At 36.5% G+C, this 24,791-nt stretch overlaps 1 protein-coding gene across 6 annotated transcripts in view; it reads left to right on the forward strand.

Moving 5' to 3' along the window:
* GPR174 (G protein-coupled receptor 174) overlaps nt 1–24,083 on the forward strand; it is a 36,963-nt gene extending 12,880 nt beyond the window's left edge. For 2 of the 6 annotated variants that reach the window (XM_032620631.1, XM_032620629.1), the window contains 3 exons: nt 156–248; nt 6,328–6,393; nt 19,492–24,083. In XM_032620631.1, coding sequence (XP_032476522.1) covers nt 20,051–21,052 — 1,002 coding nt within the window. In that variant the 5' untranslated portion in view covers nt 156–248; nt 6,328–6,393; nt 19,492–20,050 and the 3' untranslated portion in view covers nt 21,053–24,083. The remainder of the gene's footprint in view (nt 1–155; nt 249–6,327; nt 6,394–19,491) is intronic. The other 4 variants (XM_032620630.1, XM_032620633.1, XM_032620634.1 and 1 more) reach the window with 4 other exon arrangements.
* Nucleotides 24,084–24,791: the final 708 nt, after the last annotated feature.

Raw genomic sequence — 24,791 nt, forward strand, 5'->3', positions numbered from 1 at the left:
TACCACTAAGGGCTAAGTGTAACTCTTTTCACGTTTTCCTTTGCCCAGTGGTAATCTGTCTCTGGGGTTTCAGCATCTACTTGCTGAAATTTTCCAGCCCTCCTGAGCATCTTCTTCACGCTGCATTTGATCACTGTTATTCTATGTTCTTTCAGGCATGAATGAATTAAACCAGCCAGATTCCCTATGGCTTCTTCAGGGGACCCTATTGCTCTGATTAAAGAATTTCCCCAACACTGGAGAAAACAGTACGTACTAAAATATTATCTTGACTTCTCTTTTGGCATCATCCCTAAAAGAGTGCTCTTTCACTCTGTGGGCCCTGGGAAGGCAATGAGAGCCTGTCCCACATCTGGTCCACTTGATAGATTACCAGGTAATGGCCAGTTAAATTACATTTATCTCAGTCAATAAATGTAATCTTATAGAACATGAAAAGCTGCGGTTTATGGAGTATTTGGTAGAATGTGATTTTTATTAATAGTGTCCCATTGAGTCATACTGGAGCCTGAGACAAAAGGAAGAATTAGTTTAAATTATATAGATATAGATAAATATAGATATAGATATAGATATATCACTCAGCACACTTTGGCCACACTAGTCATACAACAGAGGATATGTGTTTGTTGAGAAAAGGGATGCCATTTGCTAAAAAAGAAGACTACAGTAGCTGTAGGTGATTCATGCATATTAGGCAAGCATCTATTCACTGATTACTAAGCTTAAAGGTCAATGAATGTAGGCTAAGAACAGATTTTGGAGATGGGGTGGTGTTTTCTATGCTTGCTTTTGGCTCCTTTGTCTTGATGCCTATTCTTAGAAGAAGTGTATTACTGAAAAACCAGCCTAGATATCTAACAATCAGAAGTGGACATGACTAATAGATGCCTAATACTTAAGCTCAGTTTAAAAAATCATGAGTATAAACCAAATTGACAAACCTTCAGCTAGACAAGGAAAAGAGAGAGGACTCAAAGAAAACAAATGAAAGAGAAGTTACAATTGATAGCACAGAAAATCAAAGTATCATAAGAGACTACTCTGAACAATTACATGGCAAAAAAATTGGACGACTGAGAACAAACAGTAAATTCCTCGAAGAATATAATCTTCCAACACTGAATCATGAAGAAATAGAAAATCTGAATAGACATATTACTAGTAAGGATATTGAAACAGTAATCAAAAATCTCCCAACAAACAAAAGTCCAGGATTAGATGCCTTCACTCATGAATTCTGCAAAGTATACAAAGAAGATTTGATAACTATCTTTCTCAAACTTTTCCAATAAACTGAAGAGGAGGAAATCCTTCCAAACACATTTTATGAAGTCAACATTACCCTGATACCAAAACCAGACAAGAATACCACAGAAAAAGAAAACTACAGGACAATATCCTTGATAAACATAGATGCAAAAATCCTCAACAAAATGTTAGCAAATCTAATCCAACAATATATTAAAATGATTATATGATCAAGTAGGATTTATTCCAGAGATGTAGGGATGTTTCAATACATAAAAATCAATCAACGTGATATATCACATTAACAAAATGAAGGGTAAAAATCATATGATCAACTCAATAGATGCATAAGAATCATTTGAAAAAAAAATCACATCCATTTACGATGAAAACTCCAACAGGGCTTCCCGGTGGCACAGTGGTTGAGAGTCCACCTGCTAATGCAGGGAGCACAGGTTCGTGCCCCAGTCTGGGAAGATCCCACATGCCGTGGAACGGCTGGGCCCATGAGCCATGGCCACTGAGCCTGTGCGTCTGGAGCCTGTGCTCTGCAACGGGAGAGGCCACAACAGTGAGAGGCCCGCGTACCCAAAAAAAAAAAAAAAAAAAAAAAAAACTCCCAACAAAGTAGGTATAGCAGGATGATACCTCAACACAGTAAAGGCCATATATGACAAACCCACAGGTAAAATCATACTCAATGCTGAAAGCTTTTCTTCTAAGATTAGGAACATGATGAGGATTCCACTCTTGCCACTTTTATTCAGCATAGTATTAGAAATTCTAGCCATACCAATTAGGCAAGAAAAAGAAATTAAAGGCAACAAAATTGGAAACAAAGAAAACTGTCACTATTTGCAGAAGAAATGACACTATATATATAGAAAACACTGAAGACTGCACCTCAAACTGTTAGAAATAAGTGAATTCACAAAAGTCACAGGATACAAAGTCAATATACAGAAATCTGTGGTGTTTTTATACACTATTAGTGAACTATCAGAAAGAGAAGTTAAAAAAAAATCCCATTTACTATTGCATCAAAAAAACCACAAAAAACAAAAAAAACTAAGAATAATATTAACCAAGGAGGTGAAAGACCTTTACACTGAAAACTATAAGACAATGATTAAAAAATGGAAGAAGACACAAACAAATGCAAAGGTATTCCATGCTCATGGATTGGAAGAATTAATATTGTTAAAATGTCCATACTACCCAAAGCAATCTACAGATTCAATGCAATGCCTATCAAAATTCCAATGGCATATTTCACAGAACTAGAGTAACTAATACAAAAATTTATATGGAGCCACAGAAGATCCTGAACAGCCAAAACAACGTTGAGAAAGAACAAAACTGGAGGTATTATGTTCCCTGATTTCAAACTATACTACAAATCTGTAGTAATCAAAACAGTATGGTACTGGTGCAAAAACAGACACAGAGATCAATGAAATAGAACTGAGAGCTCAGAAATAAACTCACACGTATGGACAATTAATTTACAACAAACAAGCAAAGAACATGCAATGGAGAAATGACAGTCTTTTTAATAAATGGTGTTGGGAAAACTGGACATCCATGTGCAAAATAATGAAACCATCTTACCCAACATACAAAATTAACTCTAAATGAATTAAAAACTTGAGTATAAGATCTAAAGCCATAAAATTCCTAGAAGAAAACATAGGTGGTAACCTCACTGACATGGGTCTTAGTGATGTTTTGGTGGATGTTACTCCAAAGGTAATGAAAACAAAAGCAAAAGTAAACAAATGGAACTACATCAAACTAACAAGCTTCTGCACAGCTAAGGAAACTGTTCTCAAAATGAAAAGGCAGCCTACTATATGGCAGAAGATATTTGCAAACAATATATCTGATAAGGGGTTAATATCCAAAATATATAAAGGATTTACACAACTGAACAACAAGAAAATGATCTGATTTAAAAAGTTGTAGAGGATCTTAATAGACATTTTATTTATTTTTCCAAAGAAGACATACAGATAGCCAACAGGGACATGAAAAGATGTTCAACATCATTAATCATCATGCAAGACAAAACCACAATAAGATACCACCTCATGCCTTTTGGAATGGCTATTACTGACAAGACAAGAAATAACAAATGTTGGAGAGGGCGTGGAGAAAAGAGAACCTTCCTACATTGTTGATGAGAATGTAAATTGGTGCAGCCACTATGAAAATCAGTATGGATATTCCTCAAAATAATAAGAATAGAACTACCATATGACCCAGCTATTCCATTTCTAGGTATTTATCTGAAAAACATGAAAACACTAATTCGAAAAGATATATAAACACAAATGTTCATTGCAGCATTATTTACAATAGGCAAGATAAGAAAACAACCAAAGTGTCAACCAATGGATGAATGGATAAAGATGTGGTAAAATTTCATTCTTTTTTATGGCTAACTTTAAATGGAGTATAATCTATAAAAATATTGAATCACTATGTTGTGTACATGAAAGTAATATAATATTATAAATCAACTACACTTCAGTTAAAAAAGATTATACACACACTCACACATGCACACACAATGGAATACTACTCAGCCATAAAAAAACATGAAGTCCTGCAATTTCTGACAACATGGATGGAACTTGATGATATTATGTTAAGTGAAATAAATCAGATGGAAAAAGACAAATACCTTATTATTTCACTCATATGTGGAATCTAAAAAACAAAACAAAAAAGCCAAATGAAATGAAAACAAAGTCATAGATACAGCAAACATTAGTGATTACAAGAAAGGAAGGAGGTTTTGGGGAGTGGGTGAAATGGATGAGTAAGGTCAACTTTATTGTGATGGAAGGTAACTAGACTTGTAGTTGTGATATTTTGTATTGTATCAAATGTTTAATTATAATGCTGTACACCTGAAACTTATATAATAAAAAACCATGAGCAAAATGACTATGCAGATCACTAAAACATGGAGAAAAAAAGACCCTAAATATAGCCATTTTCAGTTATATTCCTAACCATGAGGTCAGGGTTTTAATAAATAATACAATACCTTGTAGTGAAAATATCCTTTGTATGTGAATGTGTGCATGTCTAACTTAAGTATTTAGTGTATGGGTTTATGGATATATGAAAGCCAACTTGAAGCCACTCCATCCTTTCTTTCCAGTTGCACTTTCTTGTAAAAAGGGAAAGAGCCTCTTCTCAAGATCACTTGAGATTTTTCCTGAGGTAAACAGGATGACAATAGCTGGAGAGCTCAGTGAGACAAGGAGAAAAATTTAGGCATCTGTCCAAAACATATTATGTTTGTAACACACGTAAATTTGTGATTAATTATAGGTGGAGTAGGTTACACAGTTGATATATTTCTGTAGTCTTCTGTGGAATAAATATCTGTTGGCTCAATTAAAGTACTATACTTCCATTGGAAGTATTAACAAATGAAAGTGTTGGTTGAGCCTGAATCTCCATTGTGATATAAAATTCAAATTAACTAGGGGAAATTCAAACACATTTTCATTTATTAATAGCCATGAAAGTCCATAGTCAAGATAAAACCTCAGGCTTAAGAGAGAAAAAGAGAAATACTCAACTATTACAACTAGCAAACAAACAAAAAAGCTAAACAAGATGAACAACAACAGTAAAACCTTTGTATTAATAGGTATGCAATTTATAATTTGTATTAATAGGTATGTAACTTGTCATCTATGTAATTTGTTTAAATGATTTCCTCCTTGAGACATTAACCAGCATTCAGTCTTTAGCGACAGCATTTATGCATACATATAATTATTTTACACTGTTTAAAATGCTAAGAATTTGTTCATTTTATTTAATAATTTATATGGCACTTGGTATAGAATCTTACAAATAACAACTCATTAAATACCCATAGAGGAACTTACTGTTATCTCATTTTACAGATGAGGCAATTGAGATGTAGAAATGTTTATGTAACTTGCTCAAAGTCACACAGCTAGTCAGTTGCAGAGCCTCAATTTGAATACAGGAACACTGGCTCCAGAGTCTGTTTTCTTGCCAACTACAAATCATTCCTCATTATTTATAAAATGTTTGCATATTATGCAATAATTATATAATGCATGTACATGAAAACATATATATGAAATGGAATGCCAGGGCTATTTAAAACCCAGATGTAGAGGAATTACCTGGCAGCCCAGTGGTTAGGACTCTGTGCTTCCATTGCAGGGGGTACGGGTTCAATCCCTGGTCAGGGGACTAAGATCCTGGAAGTCGCATGGTGCACCAATAAATAAATAAATAAATAAAAATAAAATGAATAAAATCCAGAAATAAAATGACAAAATATTAGAGCTAGAAATGCTATTAAAAGTTATTTGGCTTAACCTACACATTTCAGAGAAGAAATAGAGGTCCAGATAAATTGACTTGCTCGAGGTTACACAGATATTCAATGGCAGAGGTGAAACAAGAACTCAAGTCTTCTCACTCTCAATCTGATATTATTTTCATTACACTAAATTGACTTTGCTATTACTAATTTAAATAAATACATCACTATTTATATTTTTGAATAAATGTCACCCTCAAATGCAAAGTTATATGCTTACAGTAGTGATGCTGTGTTTCACCAAATAGTCTCATAACTTGTTCTTTGAAATTATCTTTGAGACTGGATTTGAGCTAATCAAGAGAAATATGTCATAACACACTATGGTCATACCTTATCATACCTTGCTTTGAGCCAAAAATGGCATGTTTAACTTGATCCTTAACTTCATTGTTCAGACTTATTTCTGAATGGCTTTTGACTATTTCCAAAATTCAACTACCCTTAAAAGACAAAGGTTTTTCACCACAGGGATTATTCTAAAGTATATGAGGCAGACTCTGAGTGCAATTCTAAGGGAGAGCTCCAAAATTTTCCTGAGCAATAAGGAATGTAATTGGAATAAGCCTATAGCTTTTCAAAGTGACAGCTCAGGAAAGACAAACTCATTTGATTGCTTGCTTCCTGATAAGTTTGTTCATTTATCTATCTATCTATTTATTTATTTTAATATATGTTGTTCCATTATTTAGGTCTTTTAGTCTCTCAGCAAGATTTTGTGAATACCAGTGTACAGTTTTTTCGACATCGTTTACCAGGTATATTTCTAAGTATTTCATATTTTGATGGTATTGTAAAGGTTATATTTTTCTAATTTTTAATGTACAACTATTCATTACTAGTACATAGATATACAGTGGATATTTCTTTATTGATATTTTTCTGGAAACCTTGCTATATTCAGTTATTAGTTCTGGTAGTTCTTTTTTTGAAGATTGCATTGTATTTTTTTACATAGACAATCATGTCATTTAAAAATAAAGATAATTTTGATTCTTCCTTCCTAGTCTGGATACCTTATTTTCTTTTTCTTGCCTGGTTGCCCTGGAAAGTTGTACAATGTTGCATAGAAGGAAAGAGAGCAGACATTATTTACTTACTCTTGATCTTAGGAGGAATGAATTCAGTCTTTCACTATTAAATATGATTTAAGAATATATATATATATATATTCTTTTTCAGATTATTTTCCATTATAGGTTATTACAAGATATTGACTATAGTTCTGCATTGTTGTTTCCAATAACTTTATTTTTTAAAAAATATTATCACTGTGAGGAACCCAATGTCTTAAATGTTTCAACTCATTAATGGAGTCTAGAAAGGTAATGTGTGTGTGTGTGTGTGTGTGTGTGTGTGTGTGTGTGTGTGTGTGCAGGTGTGCTGTATTGTATCTCTTGGGTGACTTTTCCCAGATAAATAAGTTCACATAGAGAATACCATCCATCCTCCCAGGCAAAGGAAATTTATTGGAGATGAATACCTTGGTGTGGTATGTAGGACATGTTGATGACATAGTTGAAGAGTTTGTGAGAGTAATAAGGAATAGAATAGTCAGATAGATAGAACTAGAGCTAAGGAAAAAACAATGTAGATAACAACAGTGTGGCAGAGAAGGTCAGTTGGAGGAAGCTGCAGTCTAAATAGGAGGAAGAGAAAAGGAACAGGACAGAGGGAGGAAGGAGATTAAAGAAAAATTTAAAGTCAAAACTTTGAGTTATTAGTGTATCAGTGACATACCCAGTATTGGGAAGAACAGTGAAAGAGAAGGGTCCCAGTTTTAGATAAATTTGCCCTTAAGATTGCTAGTCATTTGTTTCAACTTTCCTTTTATCCTGTCTGTGAAGCCTTGTTGATATGATCGATGGACAGTTACACGAACAAATGATGGAAGCACATTACCATTTGATGATCATCTTAAAATAAAGAATAACCATATTTCTCATGTTCGCAATTACTCTGTCACTGATGTCAATCATTGAAACAACCGATTGGCATTCCAAACTGTCAAAGAGTTGTTTCTCCTATCTCGTTTACCCTGACATACACTTAAGTTGGTAAGTATGAGGTGGGGGAACATCTGAATTCAAGTTTTTTTTTTTTTTTTGCCATCACTTAGAGCTAAATGTCATTGCTTTAACACTTGTTAAAAAGTTACAAATAAAGCAGGAAGAAAATGCAATGAACTCAATTGCAATGAATCTCAAGAAGTGGCTAGTCACTTAGTTTTCAATCCAGTGATATAAAGAGTCATCAAAAACCAACCAAATACTGCAAATAATGCCATTCCCTGAAAAAAATCCTTTTATTTACTGTCACCAGTTTTGGTTTCAAAGTACCTTCTCCCCTTAGCCTTTCACAAGATACATTTAAGGGAAAGGCATTGGAAATAACTAAATAGCAAGCTTATGCCTAAATTACTTAGGTATCCAGAAGTCCAGCTGTACTCTCTGAGTAGATAATGAGAGAGAGACGTAAACAATTGGCTTATGTCAGATATAAAAGTGAGCGAACCAGCAGGTAAATGTAATAGGAAAAAAATATAATCTTTTCTCAACTGCAGATTTTGGGAACAAGTGCCTGTTCAACACACTTTTGGTACTTGGTGAGTTCCCTGACTGTGGTGGGGGAGGGAGTTGTCATTTCCTGCCATATGAAGGTAGCAGGTGGTGGAAAAAAAAAAAAAGTAAAAATAGCACCACATTACCACAAAGAAGTGTGCTCTTCTCCATTTTGGGTTGTGTGTGTTTGTGTGTGTGGTGGGAGGGTAATACTTTTAAAACCTGACTTCCTTTTATTTGCACTTCACTTGATTGCAATACAATGTGGCTGTTTATATGTACATTAAGAGTTGAGATTTTTTAAAAAGGCAATTAGTGTGTTTTGAGTCGTGTACTCTGCCTTAGTTCAGAGCTTGCAGATAAATATGGTAAAATTGTAGTTGAATAATTTTTTAAACGTTAAGTGAGCATGGAGCTTGTGGGGGCCACTGTTGCTGTGAAGGAGGAATTTTCTTTTTGATTGTTTCTGAAATTTCTTCAATTTGATTCCCAAACACTTAAGTGAATACATTTGATTGTTTTGAGGAAACCATGGAGGAAATTGTAATCAGTTCAATGGTATGGCATCCAGAGCACTTATTTTATCCATTGGCAGGTGACCAATAAGAAAGATAGGGCTTCCCTGGTGGCGCAGTGGTTGAGAGTCTGCCTGCTGATGCAGGGGACATGGGTTTGTGCCACGGTCCGCGAAGATCCCACATGCCGCTGAGCGGCTAGGCCTGTGAGCCATGGCCGCTGAGCCCGTGCATCCGGAGCCTGTCCTCCACAAAAAAGACAACTTCATACAGAAAATAATTCAGATGTGATTCTCAGCAAATAAAAAAGAAAAACTCTTTAAAAAGTGGTTTTGTAATCTCCAAATACTTTGCAGTAGCCAATATCAATGATTAAAACAATAGCTAGAAATTACTAAATATGTTTTTAGATTTTATAACTTGAAAAGCCTTTAAGTGACATATTTCAAAATTTATACAGAACTGGATAATTGGAAAAAAATATTCTACAGACTTGCAGGGACATTTGTATCCAAATTTAACAGACATTTACTAAAGGTCTACCAATGAACATTTAGTACAGGTCTAAGTGTTGTGAGAAATACATAGATGATTAGGACAGAGTTCCTACTCTCAGAAAGCTTACAATCTAGTGGTTATATAGACAACTAACTGTACTATCAGACAGGATGAAACACATCAGACTATAATAGAGGTATATGCACTATGCAGTGGGAAGTCAAAGGAAGGTGAGTTAATTCCAGTTTGGGTGAACTCAAGAGAGTCTTGGAGGAAGAAATGAGATTATAGAAATTCTCCTTTCTATCAAGAATTTTCCTATCAAAGTGGGAAAGTGAGGATAAGGGATTGGACCTTGAAGACATTCTGACTAAATTAAAAGAGAGAGAGACATTAAAAGGTACATGATGTATTCAAGATAAGCCTGGCATGGTGGAAGCCTAGGACATTTGGAAGAGTGTAATAAGAGATTGGGCTCAAGAGAGAAAATAGAGCTTTGAATATCAGATATTTACATCATCAAAGTGTGAATATTTGAAGGATTTTGCACAAGTGCATGATATGCTTCAATCTGTATCTGATAAAGATATCTGTAGAAATATGTTAGTCTAAAATAATAAAGTTGTGATATTTAACATAATAGAAAGGAAGTACAGCTATTGCTCATGTCAAAATGTTGTAAACAGAGATAAAATATGAATGTCTGTTCCTCCTGAAATATTGCTGAGTGTTACTGATACTATGCTGGAAATGTACAAAAAGTTTGCAATCGTTCGTCAGTATTCTTTACTTGCTTGCCTATTCATTTTAAGTGGAAGATGACACTCTATCCTTTGAGTCAAAACAGAATAGAAGCTCATAGTCTTTCTGTAGGAACATCTGCAAAAGACTTTAGAGGAAGGGATTTTCTGGGTTTCTTAGATACTTTCCAACTCATACTACAGACTGCAAGAAAACAGTAGATGATATATATCTGCTTCTTTTAAAACAAATTTATCTGTTTATTTACTTATTTATTTTGGCTTCATTGTGTCTTTGTTGCTGCTCATGGGCTTCCTCTACTTGCCGCGAGCAGGGGCTACTCTTCATTGAGACGCACAGGCTTCTCATTGTGGTGGCTTCTCTTTGCTGCAGAGCATGGGCTCTAGGCACACAGGCTTCAGGAGCTGTGGCACGTAGGCTCAGTAGTTGTGGCTCACGGGCTCTAGCGTGCAGGCTCAGTAGTTGTGGCGCATGAGCTTAGTTGCTCCATGACATGTGGGATCTTCCCAGACCAGGGCTCGAAACCATGTCCCCTGCATTGGCAGGCAGATTCTTAACCATTGCACCACCAGGGAAGTCCCGATATATATCTGCTTTTAAAGCCAAAGAACAAGATCAGTGAAGGACAACATTGGCTTGTCCTTCATTATATCCCAATCTTGAACTATATTACCTTTCACTCCAGTGAAATGTCACCAGAAATGGCCCAACTATTACAAATAAAGACACTCACTGAAAAATTATTTTATTTGCTAACAGAGCATTATGCAGTAAAAACAAATACACAAAATTCCAGTCAAATATTGCACATGTATCAAGCTCCAGAGGCTAACATAATCCTAGGCTTGACCTCAGATGTGGTCTGTGATTCTTTAGGACACTTCAACCCTGTCCTAGAGAAGAGTAAAATTTCTCGGTATTTGTGAATCTAGTACCTAAAATATTAGTGTGGGATGAAGAGAGTGTCCTAAGAAAGGGTCCCATATGACAATTTTTACAACCTCTTTTCAATCAATATGTATATGATGTCATCTCAGACAAATGTGACAACAGTTCTGGTGAGGACCTACAATCTAATTTGATGTTTGATGTTTCATACCTGGGGCATCCTTATTCCAGACTTGGGCTAGAGTGATCTCCAAGTGAATATGTCATTATCTGGTTCTTGGATCCATGGGTACAGTAGATTTAGAACAAGGGTCTTTGAGGTTAGTCTAGGACTCTCCCCACCTTACCCCCTATAACCCTCCTCTCGGAGACAGATCCAGGGAAGAGAACCCTCCACTCCTAACACTTTACAGTCATAGCTCTTTTCTCAGATATGGTGGCTTATAAAAAAGGAGAGTCTGGGAAGAAGAAACATTAGCAGGGATGTGCCACCCTCTCTGCTTCCACCTATGCCAAGGGCCATGCGTCTGTCACAACATTCCCATCACTGGTGGAAAATTAGTCAAGGAATACAGTCATCTTTTTCAATGACACTTCAGTCTCAGTAATCAGAAAAATACCTCTAAGAGCCAAGAGTTTCCAGAAGACTCAGTTTGTTTCTACTAGTCAGGAGGGCTGTTGATGCTGGAAGAACTGTAGGACCACAGTAATGGTTCCTGGTATGTGGTTACTCTTTAGACAGTGACTTAAAGGACTTTGGGGACTTATTTTTTGAAGTGAGAATCTTGATTAATTTATAGGATCTACTTTCTAAGTATAGAAAACATGGTAGAAGATTGAGAAGTAACCAACTAGAAACCTGTTGAGAGAAGACATACTACCAAGAGCCATAAAATAAAACAGGTCCAGCAAAGACAAAACCACCACTAGGAGAGGCTTATATTCAGTCATCTGGGATAACAGTGTTCAGTGTCTTGTACCCCTTTCCTATGCCTCCCTTAAAGCCTGATTGAAGAACAATATATATTATCTGTCATTTAAAATTCAAGGATAGGACTTCCCTGGTGGTTCAGTGGTTAAGATTCTGCGCTTCCAGTGCAGGGGCCGCAGGTTTGATCCCTGGTCGGGGAACTAAGATCCCACATGCCGTGCAGTGAGGCCAAAAGATTTAAAAAAAAAAGTAATATTCAAGACACCCCTCTTTTATTAGATTAATTGTCTTGTTCTTTGGATATCAAATGTTCCCTGGGAATTTTTCAGAGTAATTACTGAAGGCTCTATGACCACTTTTAAGGGTAATTACTGAGGGCTAAACAATTCCTTTTTGCCATTTGCATTTTAGTATTTAAAATTCAATTTAAATAATTTTCCATCAGGATTCTTTATGCAGTTTCTGAAGACCCCAATATCTGCTGAGACATTTCTATATTATGCTTTGCTTTTTAAAAACAAAATGCTATACACCTTGGATAATATAGTGTGGAGAAAATGGCTCCATATTATAAGTAAAACACAAGTAACTGTGGAGAGGGGGGTAACCACTGAGTACCAACACCAGAAAGATCTGATACAATGAGCAGAAAGACAAAGGATGCAAAAGCTCTGAGGTCTATTACACACGATCCAGAAATTCTGAGTTTGTCTGAGGTACTGACATTCCCCAAGAAAAGTTACCAGGTTTAAATTACTGCACTCCATCATTAAGGGTGGGAGGCTGAAATTCCAAGCCTAAACTCTCCCTATAAGGCAAAAGGCTTATCCTTAAGAAAAAGGAGTTTGGGCCCCAGCCAACAAGTAGGAAAGGACTTTTCCTTTCTTTTTCCTTAAAGGAGGGCTTTTTGGCAATCCATGAATTTACACCACATTAGGTAGCTACCTACACCCCAAATCAAGGCCAGCTACGGAATGAGGCCCTGGAGACTGGTTTAATTTTCCACTTCACCCTTGCTCTTTTTACCAGAACCCTTAAGATTGGTTTACTCCTCCACTTTCACAGACTATTAATCCTGTGAAGCAGTGGATAGGGTACACTCTCAAAGAGAAAATTGCAAGAAAAATAACTGCAAAAAAGTAAAAAGGTCCAGAAGGACCTGATTATCTTGGACCTTAGTTTATTTTATGTAAGCTTGGAAGCTTATAACTTTCCTTAAAAAAAATCCCCCTTCTTGTCCAAATGCTCATGTCTGGTCTGAGACACAAGGTGACATTCAAAAGAGCTGAGGAAAATCCCCACAGTCGTGTCAGCAGTGAGAACAGAAAATACGTACCATTTTCCCACTGTAACATAACTTGTGATCCTCTCATCACTTCTACAAAGTGAAAATATTTTAAATGTAACGTGTAAAATGGAACTTTGTAAAATGGTTACTTGTATTTTGAATAAAAAGTTATTATATACACCATGTTAGCCCAGAGACCACATTTTGAGAAGCCCTGCTTAAGAAAAAAGGAAAGAATAAAAATAGACACCTATAAATCATGTGGATAAGAAGGAGACCCTGAGAGGTGGGAGCCATGTAAGAACAAACTAATTTTTTTAATGGATGGTAGGAGCAAGAAAGTGGATAGTGGCTAAAGTAATTTTAGTTATCAGTACAGATTTCAACAGCTTCTGCAGTAACCCATTCCCAGTACCAATTGGCATGTGCTGGTCTGCGGGATACAAAATGATTGTGAACTAGGATATCTGAGGAAAGGCAACATGTCTGGGCATTATTCACTCTGATGTGAGATTGAGTGATGACCTTCCTTCTTTCTCCGAGTAATTAAAAGCGTATTACTCAGAGCAGAGCAACAAGATACAGAATCTGCTGAAGAGAAAATGTGCTTCAGATCTCAGAAGAGACATTTAGATTCAGCTAAGTGAAACTTCATAGCAAAATAATAACTCTAAATAACTACTTTGTCCACACATAGGTATTTCCTCCCTTCATGGAGCTGGCTTATCAAGGAATCATAGATGTCAGAGATAAGAGGAGTTGGGAGCATGATTAGATGTGGTATCTATACAGAACACCCCTCTTTTATTTATTTATTTATTTATTTATTTATTTATTTATTTATTTATTTATTTATGGCTGTGCTGGGTCTTCGTTGCTGTGCATGGACTTTCTCTAGTTGTGATGAGCAGGGGCTGCTCTTTGTTGCAGTGCACGGGCTTCTCATTGCAGTGGCTTCTCTTGTTGCCGAACGCAGGCACTAGGCACGCGGACTTCAGGAGTTGTGACACATGGGCTCAATAGTTGTGGCTCGTATGCTCTAGAGCACAGGCTCAGTAATTGTGGCACATGAGCTTAGTTGCTCCGTGGCATGTGGGATCTTCCCAGACCAGCGCTCGAACCTGTGTCCCCTGCATTGGCCGTTGGATTCTTAAACACTGCGCGACCAGGGAAGTCCTGCATGTGCTTCTTATTGCAGTGGCTTCTCTTGTTGTGGAGCACCGGCTCTAGGTGTGTGGACTTCAGTAGTTGTGGCTTGTGGGCTGTAGAGCGCAGGCTCAGTAGTTGTTGCACACGGGCTTAGTTGCTCTGCAGCACGTGGGATCTTCCCACACCACGGATCGAGACTGTGTCCCCTGCATTGGCAGGCAGATTCTTAACCACTGTGTCACCAGGGAAGCCCCCCACCCCTCTTTAAAATAAAAATTCTGATGGAACATTCTTCCTAGGAGAATTAACTAGGTAAAGACTTTCTAAAGTATTTGCTTACTGAGCTGTAGTCAGCTCTTAGATATAGTTGCTGGACAGGTTTTCTGGAAATACTGTAAATTATTTCACTTTGAAGATTTTCAAAAGTGAAAAAGAAGCCCTGAGATTTGCTATGTGTGCTAATTAGAATCAGGAAGAAATTGTTCTGCTCTCATCTATTCAATATTTGTGATTACTCATGTATTGTAAAAGTATAATTGCCTCCCACACACATGTACGCTCCTTGTTCTGTCCCACATTATTTGCAGTCACTTGTAGCACTAGGTCTGCTTTTTCTTGGCTTACTAAAGTGTGTACATAACCAGAACTCTAAAATAAAGTTGGCTTTTGAGCAAGCAGTTGCATTTGACCTGTGATTGGATGGTTGCTGAGCAGAGCTCCACATCCCAAAATATAGTCTCTACTTGCCACTAATATGTCTCAAAGACCACCATTATAAATTAGGTCTTTTAATAATTTTAATAATTCACTTCCCTTTATTAAAATACAGAAACACATTTTGCTGAGATTTTACTAAGAAGTCTCAGTAAAATACACAGAAAGCTATCCCTGATATTCATTTGAAACAGGTTTTCCCAGAAATAAGCAACCAAATACATAATATTGCTGAAAACACTCTTGAACCATATCATGAGTAAAATTTAGTGAAGCTTCAGGTTCAGGTAAACTGATAAATATTCATAAATAAAAATACTAACTTCCCACAAGAACTATATATGGAATAGTTTCTGGATGGTATATTGCTGGAAATCAGGCTAAACTCAGGCCATCAGTTTCACTTTTTCTCTTATGTTTTTCTTCTTCCCAAGGAAGTGAGTAAAATTAAGTAAGGATAGGCTCCTGAAGCAAGAAAAAATTGATCAAGGTATCTGGCATGTTACTTCAAATAAATAGCTCATTTAAAATTGGAGTCTGTTCCAGTGTCTGTTGCAATACAGATTCTTTCCTGAGAAAGGGAAATCTCAAAAAAAATAGTAATATGCTCTGAAAAAAATGCCTCCTTCATCTTTTGTGTCCATCGCTCTTAGATAAAGGAATATTTATATTCATTACAGCACAGCTGACTAGGGTTTTTTTTCCCCATGTTTGAAAGCCTTTCCAACAATCCCAAGCAACTTTTCCTACTAGAAAATAATGTTATCTTAACAAAGGGATAACATTACCAGCTCTCCCAGAAGGAAGTCAGAAGAATATTAAGGGAGATTCTGTATTCAAGAACATTTCAAGTTTGCAGTTTAGGATATACAGATGAAAAAGCATTAAAATGTGGCCAGTGAGGGAACAACCAACAGGAAAAATACAGACTTCAGGAAGATAGTCTTGAGTTTAAGTTCACATCACTTGAGCAAAAATGTTCTTAATATTTAGTTGGTTCCCCTTTTTTGTGTTTTTAGGGAACACTGTACATTGCCTATGATCACATTTTTCATATTGTGCAGCAATTATCATTCTTCCTCACTAGACTATAAGGTCTAAAAAGACAGAGATTTTGTGCCTTTTTCCACCGCCTATACCTCCAGTAGCAAGCATGCACCTGGCAAATGATAAATGCTGAATAAATATTGGATGATCCCAACATATTCCAAACATAGTTCTAGGTGCTTTGGGGGGTATAAAGATATATAAGACTCAGCCCCTGACTTCAACAATTTTCTGGCATAGTTGTGGTGGAGTGGGGTGAAAAGGGGAGCAGAGGCATAAATAAGACACAGACATAAGTTACTAACCAAAAAGCAGAAGAAGTATGTGCTTTAAAAGAGGTATACATGAGGGTTTTAAAAAGGAGTTAGGACAACAGTGTTGAGTTAAAGAAGTTTTCACAAAGGACAGGAAATTTGAGAAAGGTCTTCACAAATAAGTAGGACTGGTATGCAAAAAAATAAAACAAAACAAAAAAAGATATTCCAAGCTGAGGTAGCAGAATGAAAAAATGGAAAAAGCTATTTGTGGGGGAAGAAAAAGTCAGTTTGAATAGTATGGAGCTCAGTTTGGCTGGAGTTCTGGACATGTTAGGAGAGCACTGGGAGACAAAATCCTAAAGGTAGATGGCACTGTATTTAAGGAAGCCATTGACTGCCAGACTGTATTTTGTGATTTTTGGGGCAATAGGAATCCATTAATGCTTTTTAAGAGCTCATTTTAAGGAAAAAAATATCTGACAGCATTATATAGTATGGAGTAGAAAATGATAAGGGATAGGGAAATAAATTAAGTAATAAGGTCCTGAACTAGAGCATAAACAATGCAAATTTAAAGAATAATATTATGAGAAATAATGCAGTTGCAGAAAGTAGTAATAATAATAATATCAGTTATCAAGCATTTATGTACCTTACACTATGCTAAATAAATTATATACAGCAGCTCAATTAATTCTCACACTGACTCTAAGTTAGGTACTATGATTATTCTCATTTTATCTATGAGAAATTAAAGAATCAGAGAAGCTTGGTGATATACCTGAAGTCACACAGCTATTAATTAAAAGAGCAAGAATTTAAACCCAGGTAATCCTGACTCCTAAACATATGTTATTTCCCCCATAGGAAGCTATCTTCCCTAACTTGTTTGGAAGTGGAAAATAAATGACAAAGAGCCAATACCTCCAAGACTTTGAGACAACCTAGGAAAACATTAGTGAACTTAATAGCAATGAAGAAGTCAGGAGCAGAATCTGGTTTGAAGTTTTGAGGGATGATAATTTTTGTGTGAGATATATTGATTTTATTTACTGAAATTATTTCTTTCAACAAATACTAAGCACTTATTTGTGTCTTCCACAGTCCTCAGTTCTGTTTTATAGCAAGTAAACAAAACACACAAGAATCCTTGTCCTCATGAACTTTACATTCTAGTAGGGAAAATATATAAAAACAAAATAAATAAGTAAAAATCAAAGAGTATGTTAGTTACAACTGGCAATAGATAAAATAAATACTGACAGGAGATGGGGAGTGTTGGAGGTGAGCTGCAGTTTTAAATAGGAAGATGAGGGAAAGCCTCATGAAAAGGACCCACTTGGGTAAAGATCTGAAGGAGGCAAGGGAGTAAAACAAATAAATAACTAGGCTAAAGCATTTCAGGCACAGGGAACTGCCAATTCATATGCTTTGAGTCAGGAAGGTTCTTGGTCTGTTCACCTAACAGCAAGAATGGTAAAGTTGCTGGAGCAGAGTGCAAGGGGGAGAATCTTAGAAGGTGAGATCAGAAGAGTAACCAGGGGCCAGACCATGTAGTTAAAATAGGCCATTTGTTGTAAGGACTTCTATTTTTCCTCTGAGTGAGATGAGAAGACATTAAATTTTTTATCAAAGAGGTGACATTATCTGACAAGATATGACATAAATAGAAAAGATGACAATAAGATGACAATAAATAGAAAAGATGGCTTCACTTTCATATGTTGAATTTTAAGATGGTAATGAAATATCCAAAAGAAGAGGTGTTATATATAGTTGGAAAGAGAGCTACAGCTCAGGATTGACATAGATTTAAGAGTCATTGGCTTTGATAGGAGAGGTGAATGTTCATTAGAGGTTGACTGGATGTTTATTTGTATAGTTCTGATTTCTTATCAGTGATGTTAGCAGGTGATGACTTTTATATAAATAGTTAAAAGGAGGTTGAAAACCCAGGGCTTGTGACTTTTTAGTCTGCCACCTAATTTTGCCTGTCACCTAATCAAAATCACTACCTGTGAAAATATTTCAAAGATGTATTTCAGTTTGGGAGCTGAACAACCTCTAATTTTAGCCACTCTTTCAACATCGATGTTATTCTTTACAGTCTTGCTTCTTGTTATTTTATAACACCGTCTCTCTACTTCCTTATCTGAGAAATCTCAAGTATTTAACCCCTTCAATCTGAATGCATAGTTCATACTATTTATCAGCATGTTTAAATAAAGTGTGCATTGTATCTTTGAACAAATGTGCTATTTTACTTACCAGGCAATTGAGGCAAAATAATAACAATTACAATTCCTTCAGGGGTTGAATCAAGCCAACTTCAAACATGGATTTGATAATCTACATGGATTTGATAATCCATAGTAGGATGTTTTATAATTCCTACTTCATTTTTGTTCTTCCCACATATCTTTAAAGTCAATTAATTCCTCCTGCATTTCAGCAGCCTTGAGGGAACTATCCAGGTGCCTAAGCTAAAATTTGTTTTAGAACAAAGGTCATGGACCTAGCTGGGTCAACTTTTTGGGGATTTTGATTCTCCGTATTGGTGTCATGGTCTTTTGTCTTGGATAATTGAGAAGTGGCTAAATGACCCTTGTTATTGCAAGTAATTAAAGAGAGGGTGGTTGCTCACTAATTTTCAGACATCTGGGGAAGATATGAAACAAATCAGTGGCCCCTATATGATGGTTCAAGGACAAATGCTGGCTGGGTTGGCTATATCTGAATCATATGGGGATCTTTTTAAAAATACAAATTTCAGGCCCTAAGTACTGAATAAGAATCTCTACAGGAGACACTAGAAAATCTAAGGAAAGTTGTAATTTTTTTAAACTTCCCCAGATGAGTGTGACCCTCAGTGATGTTTGTGAAGCTGTGGTCTACATCAGAGCCTCTCAAATGTTAATATGCCTAAGAATCACTTGTGGTTCTTCTTAAATTGCTGATTGTGTTGCAGCAAGTGCCAGATGGGATCTGAGATTCTTTTGCATTTCTAAAAAGTTCTCTAGTAATGCTGGTTCATGGATCACATTTTGAGTAGTAAGGGGCTAGATTACTTCTCAGGTTCCTTCTAGCTATACTGTCTTGTGAATCTAAAGTGTCTTATGGAACTTGTGACTAATCACACTCATTCACATCAGAACTTTCCATTAAAGGTAATAGATTTTTCTACACATAGGCTTTTTTTTCAAAAATTTCTAGACAATAATTGGCTTAATTTTTTTTCATTTGCAGCTCTGACTTTGTTTCTCACTTTTTAGTTTACGACACATAACTGAAAATGTCCCAGAAAGATGATCCATCCAAGTTAATCACCTGTGAAGAGTTGTGGACCCACTGAGTACTAAAGCAAACCTTTCTTCTATGTGAGCCAAAAAAATGAAAAACAGCCTGCCAAACACCAGTAAAGAGATGACTGTCATCATATGGGAATTTGAAGAGCTACTATATGGCACATTTATGATCAAACGGGAGAGGATCAACTGTTATGACGTCCCAGAGGCCTTTTAACTGAGTAAAGAAGAAGGGAAAATTATAACAGCTTGTCATCTGTGCTTGCACATTAGACTTCAATGTAGTTAATGTAGACAAATCCAAAGCAAACATGCAGATAGTTACTTGAAAAAAACCCAAATCATGTATATAAGCCCAGACCAATGCAATAAAAAGGAGGTTATTCTATATTCAGTCTCCCCAGCCCATCGATGATCAGTCTTTTAGAAAGAGCAGCAGTAGATTATAAATTCAGCTTTTTAACCACCATTTAGCAAAGGCAGTTTCTCTAGAAAGAAACATGCCTGCTAATGACACATGTGCTGGGACAGATGGATCCAATACAGATTTTCGGTACTTCATCTATGCAGTGACATATACTGTCATTCTTGTGCCAGGTCTCATAGGGAACATATTAGCCTTGTGGGTATTTTATGGCTATATGAAAGAAACCAAACGGGCTGTGATATTCATGATAAACCTAGCCATTGCTGACTTATTACAAGTCCTCTCCTTGCCACTGAGGATCTTTTACTACTTGAATCATGACTGGCCATTTGGGCCTGGCCTCTGCATGTTTTGTTTCTACCTGAAGTATGTCAACATGTATGCAAGCATCTACTTCTTGGTCTGCATCAGTGTGCGAAGATTTTGGTTTCTCCTCTACCCCTTTCGCTTCCACGACTGTAAACAGAAATATGACCTATACATCAGCATTGCTGGCTGGCTAATAATCTGCCTTGCCTGTCTGCTATTTCCACTCCTCCGAAGCAGTGATGACACCCCTAGCAACAGAACAAAATGCTTTGTGGATCTTCCTACCAGGAATGTCAATCTAGCCCAGTCTGTTGTCATGATGACCATTGGCGAGTTGATTGGATTTGTCACTCCTCTTCTGACTGTCCTGTATTGTACCTGGAAGACGGTTTTATCACTGCAGGATAAATATCCTGTGGCCCAAGACCTTGGAGAGAAAAAGAAAGCCTTGAAGATGATTCTAACCTGTGCAGGAGTTTTCCTAATTTGCTTTGCACCTTATCACTTCAGTTTTCCTTTAGATTTCCTGGTCAAGTCCAATGAAATTAAAAGCTGCCTAGCCAGAAGGGTGATTTTAATATTTCATTCTATTGCCTTGTGTCTTGCTAGTCTGAATTCCTGCCTTGACCCAATCATATACTACTTTACCACTGATGAGTTCAGAAGACGGCTTTCAAGACAAGATTTGCATGATAACATAAAACTCCATGCAAAATCATTTGTGAGCAGCCATACCACTTCTACCTTGACAACTGAACTATGTTAAAAAAAAAAAAACTGGATGTGGACTGAAACTTAAGCTATAAAATTTCAGTGACATACTATACACATATGATCTCAACTAGAGCCAGCAGTTGTATCTGTGAACCTAAGACAAAGAGAGACTATTAGGTTGAAGTCATTATAAGCACTTAGTTTTGTTACAATGGACATTGAGTTTCCTTGTATTTAGAAGCAATGTAATTGTCTATTTATACTAGTAATCACAGTTTATATCCCAATATCATATTTTAGTTGTCTTTAAGTAGGATGGACATTATATTATTCTGCAAAAACAGTGTTAAAATCATGAACCTTTTTTTTTTTTTTTTTGTGGTACGTGGGCCCCTCACTGTTGTGGTCTCTCCCGTTGTGGAGCACAGGCTCTGGACGTGCAGGCTCAGCAGCCATGGCTCATGGGCCTAGCCGCTCCGCGGCATGTGGGATCATCCTGGACCAGGGCATGAACCCGTGTCCCCTGCATCGGTAGGCGGACTCTCAACCCCTGCGCCACCAGGGAAGCCCTCATGGACCATTTTTATCTCCATATGTGATTACACTCTAGTGTTTGAAGACTCAAATAGCTATTTCCTTCATTTCAATATCAGTATGAAAAATCATCTGTCACATCTATTAATAGAATGAAAATCTGAACTCAGGCCTCTGGTATGTTTAAAATAAGAACAAGAAATAAATTCACATACTCTCTATGACTGTATAAATTGCCATATTTAATCTAACCAGGGCAGGTGGCTTGTCAAAGTTCATACAATGTGACCCAAATTGCCTTTAAAGGTCCAGGAGAAAGCAGATAGGTGATAATCATAGTTCTGATTCTCTTAAACTTTTTACAGAGAACACCTCTGAAACGGATCTGCCAAGTAAAAGAAATGTCCACCATGCTTCTAGAGTGACATCAAGGTACCTCTGACAGGTTACTGCACTTTCTGAGCCTATGGAAGAAGTAGTGCACTAAGTTTAGGCCACTAAGTTTAGGCCAGAGCAAAACGATGAAGTTATTTCTTATTTTTAAGTTAGGTGGCAACTGTCAAGCTGCATTCACAAGCCAGAGTAGTTTTGGAGGCAGCCAGGCATGTGGACCCTAGAGTTTTCAGTAATTTTTCTGGCCCAGCTTTGCCCCAGTCATACCATTGTAAGGCCAGCACAGCCTCCCTCCCACCATCTGGGGAAGTCAATATTTTCCCCTTTTGAGAAAAGTGCAGAAGATTAATTTTGGCCACATTGGACGCCCATTAAAATGCCTTGCCTCCTACCTGTTTAGTACTAGTATGAAGGAAACAGACCCAGGATATGAGTAGTAATTTAACCTGAGGTCTTAAATATTAGAATACTTTGAAAAATACTTTGGCAAAAATCTCTAAGTTTCAAAGCGTGCTTTAATTAAAATCTGTGTGCTTTAAAATGAAGAAACATGCTACTTCCTATCTGGAAGGAATGTGAAAATCAAGGAAGCGCTCCATCATATTTACAGAAAGGGAGTTATTTTAAGCACACAGTTATAATACCAATATATTTGGGGAAAAAAAACTGGTGAAATCAAAATGAATTCTAATATCTAAGATGAATGGAAATTTTTCTAATGTTTTCTCTAGGCAAGTGTTGATTTGCTTGTACTTTGTTATTAAGATAATACCCTTCTAGAAGATTGACTTTGTGCTGCTAGCAATAGTATATGTATTTATATCCTAATTATTCATCATAAGGTACATATTTTGATGTGTTAAATGAGTGTTAAATTGTGTTTTAAAATGGGTAACTGTAATTATGCCTGGTCTCTTTGCTTTAAAGTGATTTGTGTTTGAACATAATTCAGTGTTGTAATGGGATTAGAAGTAATAATTTTGTGGGTACTTGTAACGAAAGGGCCTTGTCTATACTATATGTGTCTATTATTTTCTATATTAGCATGAATTACACTTTTTAGGGTCATTTTGGGAGACCAGTGATTTAATTTCATTAACATATTAATTTCACTTTAAACATATCTATTATTTTAAACAGGAGGGAAATATATCCAGGAGATATATTTCCTCATTCTTAGAGGAAATGTTGAGGTTATAGCCCATTTATTAGGCAGTCCAGAAGCCCTTGAAAATTATTTATATCATTTGAGGAAAAGACAGAGAGAACAAGTGTCCAGTATTTTTATGCTGCTTAACTAGGACCACACCTTCTCTTCAGGCCTGCCCATCTAAGTTTGTATTCAATGCTGTGATTTACTTTATCAAGCCCTCATCATCATCAGTATGCTTTGTCTTCTGTCTTATTCCCTTGTTCTAGTCAGTAACTGATAAATTTATTCACACTAATGTACTAATGACTAATGTTAGCTTAATATTAATTTGCCAAAGGATATCTGAATTCTAGGCCTTAGGGATGAACTTTAACTCAAAGTGTAAATCTCTCACTTTTAATGAGGGGTTAAAGACACTGAAGCAGACTGGAAAGGAAAATATTTTGAAGAAAGTGAGTCTTACAGCAGTGCCTTTCAGGTTACATATAGTAAGTGATCACCTAATTTTCTTACAATAATGGAGATGCTAAATTTTAAGAAATATATCTACAAACATGACTATCAGTTTCTCAGATCTCTGCTTGTTTTCTTTTTCTTTTTGCCTTTTTCCCCTTCCAACTCTGGATCTGATTTCCAGGGAAAAGTCTAAACTAGGAGAGAAGTACTATTGCAGCTACCATCCAGACAGCAGCCTCTTGAGTGTCTCCTTTCCTTGGAGAATTTTCTCTCCAAACCTCCCATTTGTCACTTTCCGGGTTTAATGAAAAAAGTAAAACCCTCAAAAAGTAAACACCATCAACTACAGCAATATACAATTCAAGATAAATGAACTCACATTTTCTATTAAAGTTATTGAATTCTGATTGTAAAATGTACACACAATTATTCCAACAAATATTTTTTTAAAGTGGCTTTCTAAAAAATTTTTATTCATTTATTTATTTATTTATTGGCTGCATTGGGTCTTCATTGCTGAGCATGGGCTTTCCCTAGTTGTGGCAAGTGGGGGCTACTCTTCATTACAGTACGTGGGCTTCTCACTGCTGTGGCTTCTCTTGTTGCAGAGCATGGGCTCTAGGCATGCAGACTTCAGTAGTTGTGGCACGTGGGCTCAGTAGTTGTGACTCATGGGCTCTAGAGTGCAGGTTCAGTAGTTGTGGCGCATGCACTTTGTTGTCCCAAGGCCTATGGGATCTTCCCGGACCAGGGCTCGAACCCGTGTCCCCTGCATTGGCAGGTGGATTCTTAACCACTGCACCACAAGGGAAGTCCCCAACAGATATTTTTAATATGGAGTGATTTCCGTGTTATTATTATTGTCATTATTGTTATTTTTATTATTATTATATTCAAATGGTTTATATGTTTTTATTGTCTCTTGGTTTAGGAACTTATTCTGTTAACCTGTAATTCCATGAAAAGGAGCCATCTGCTCTAGGAACAACAGATCAAATTACCTTGGTCTGAAACTATGCATAAGTGGAACTCCTGTGCAACGTAATTTTTCTGTCATCTTTTTGTTTTTACTCCCAAAACACTGTGAAAATGTTGCACTTGGAATATATTTATGTCTATAATTTATAATATGCATTTTAGTAATAAAGATGGTCTCTCTATTTGCATAGAAAATTTCTGCCTCCAGAATTCAATGTCACTTTTTCAGCAAACTGATGTAATTGATGATCTTTGTCAGTGTTCTCACATACATGGA

The sequence above is a fragment of the Phocoena sinus genome, chromosome X (assembly GCF_008692025.1).
Source record: "Phocoena sinus isolate mPhoSin1 chromosome X, mPhoSin1.pri, whole genome shotgun sequence".
In the NCBI taxonomy this organism is placed as follows: domain Eukaryota; kingdom Metazoa; phylum Chordata; class Mammalia; order Artiodactyla; family Phocoenidae; genus Phocoena; species Phocoena sinus.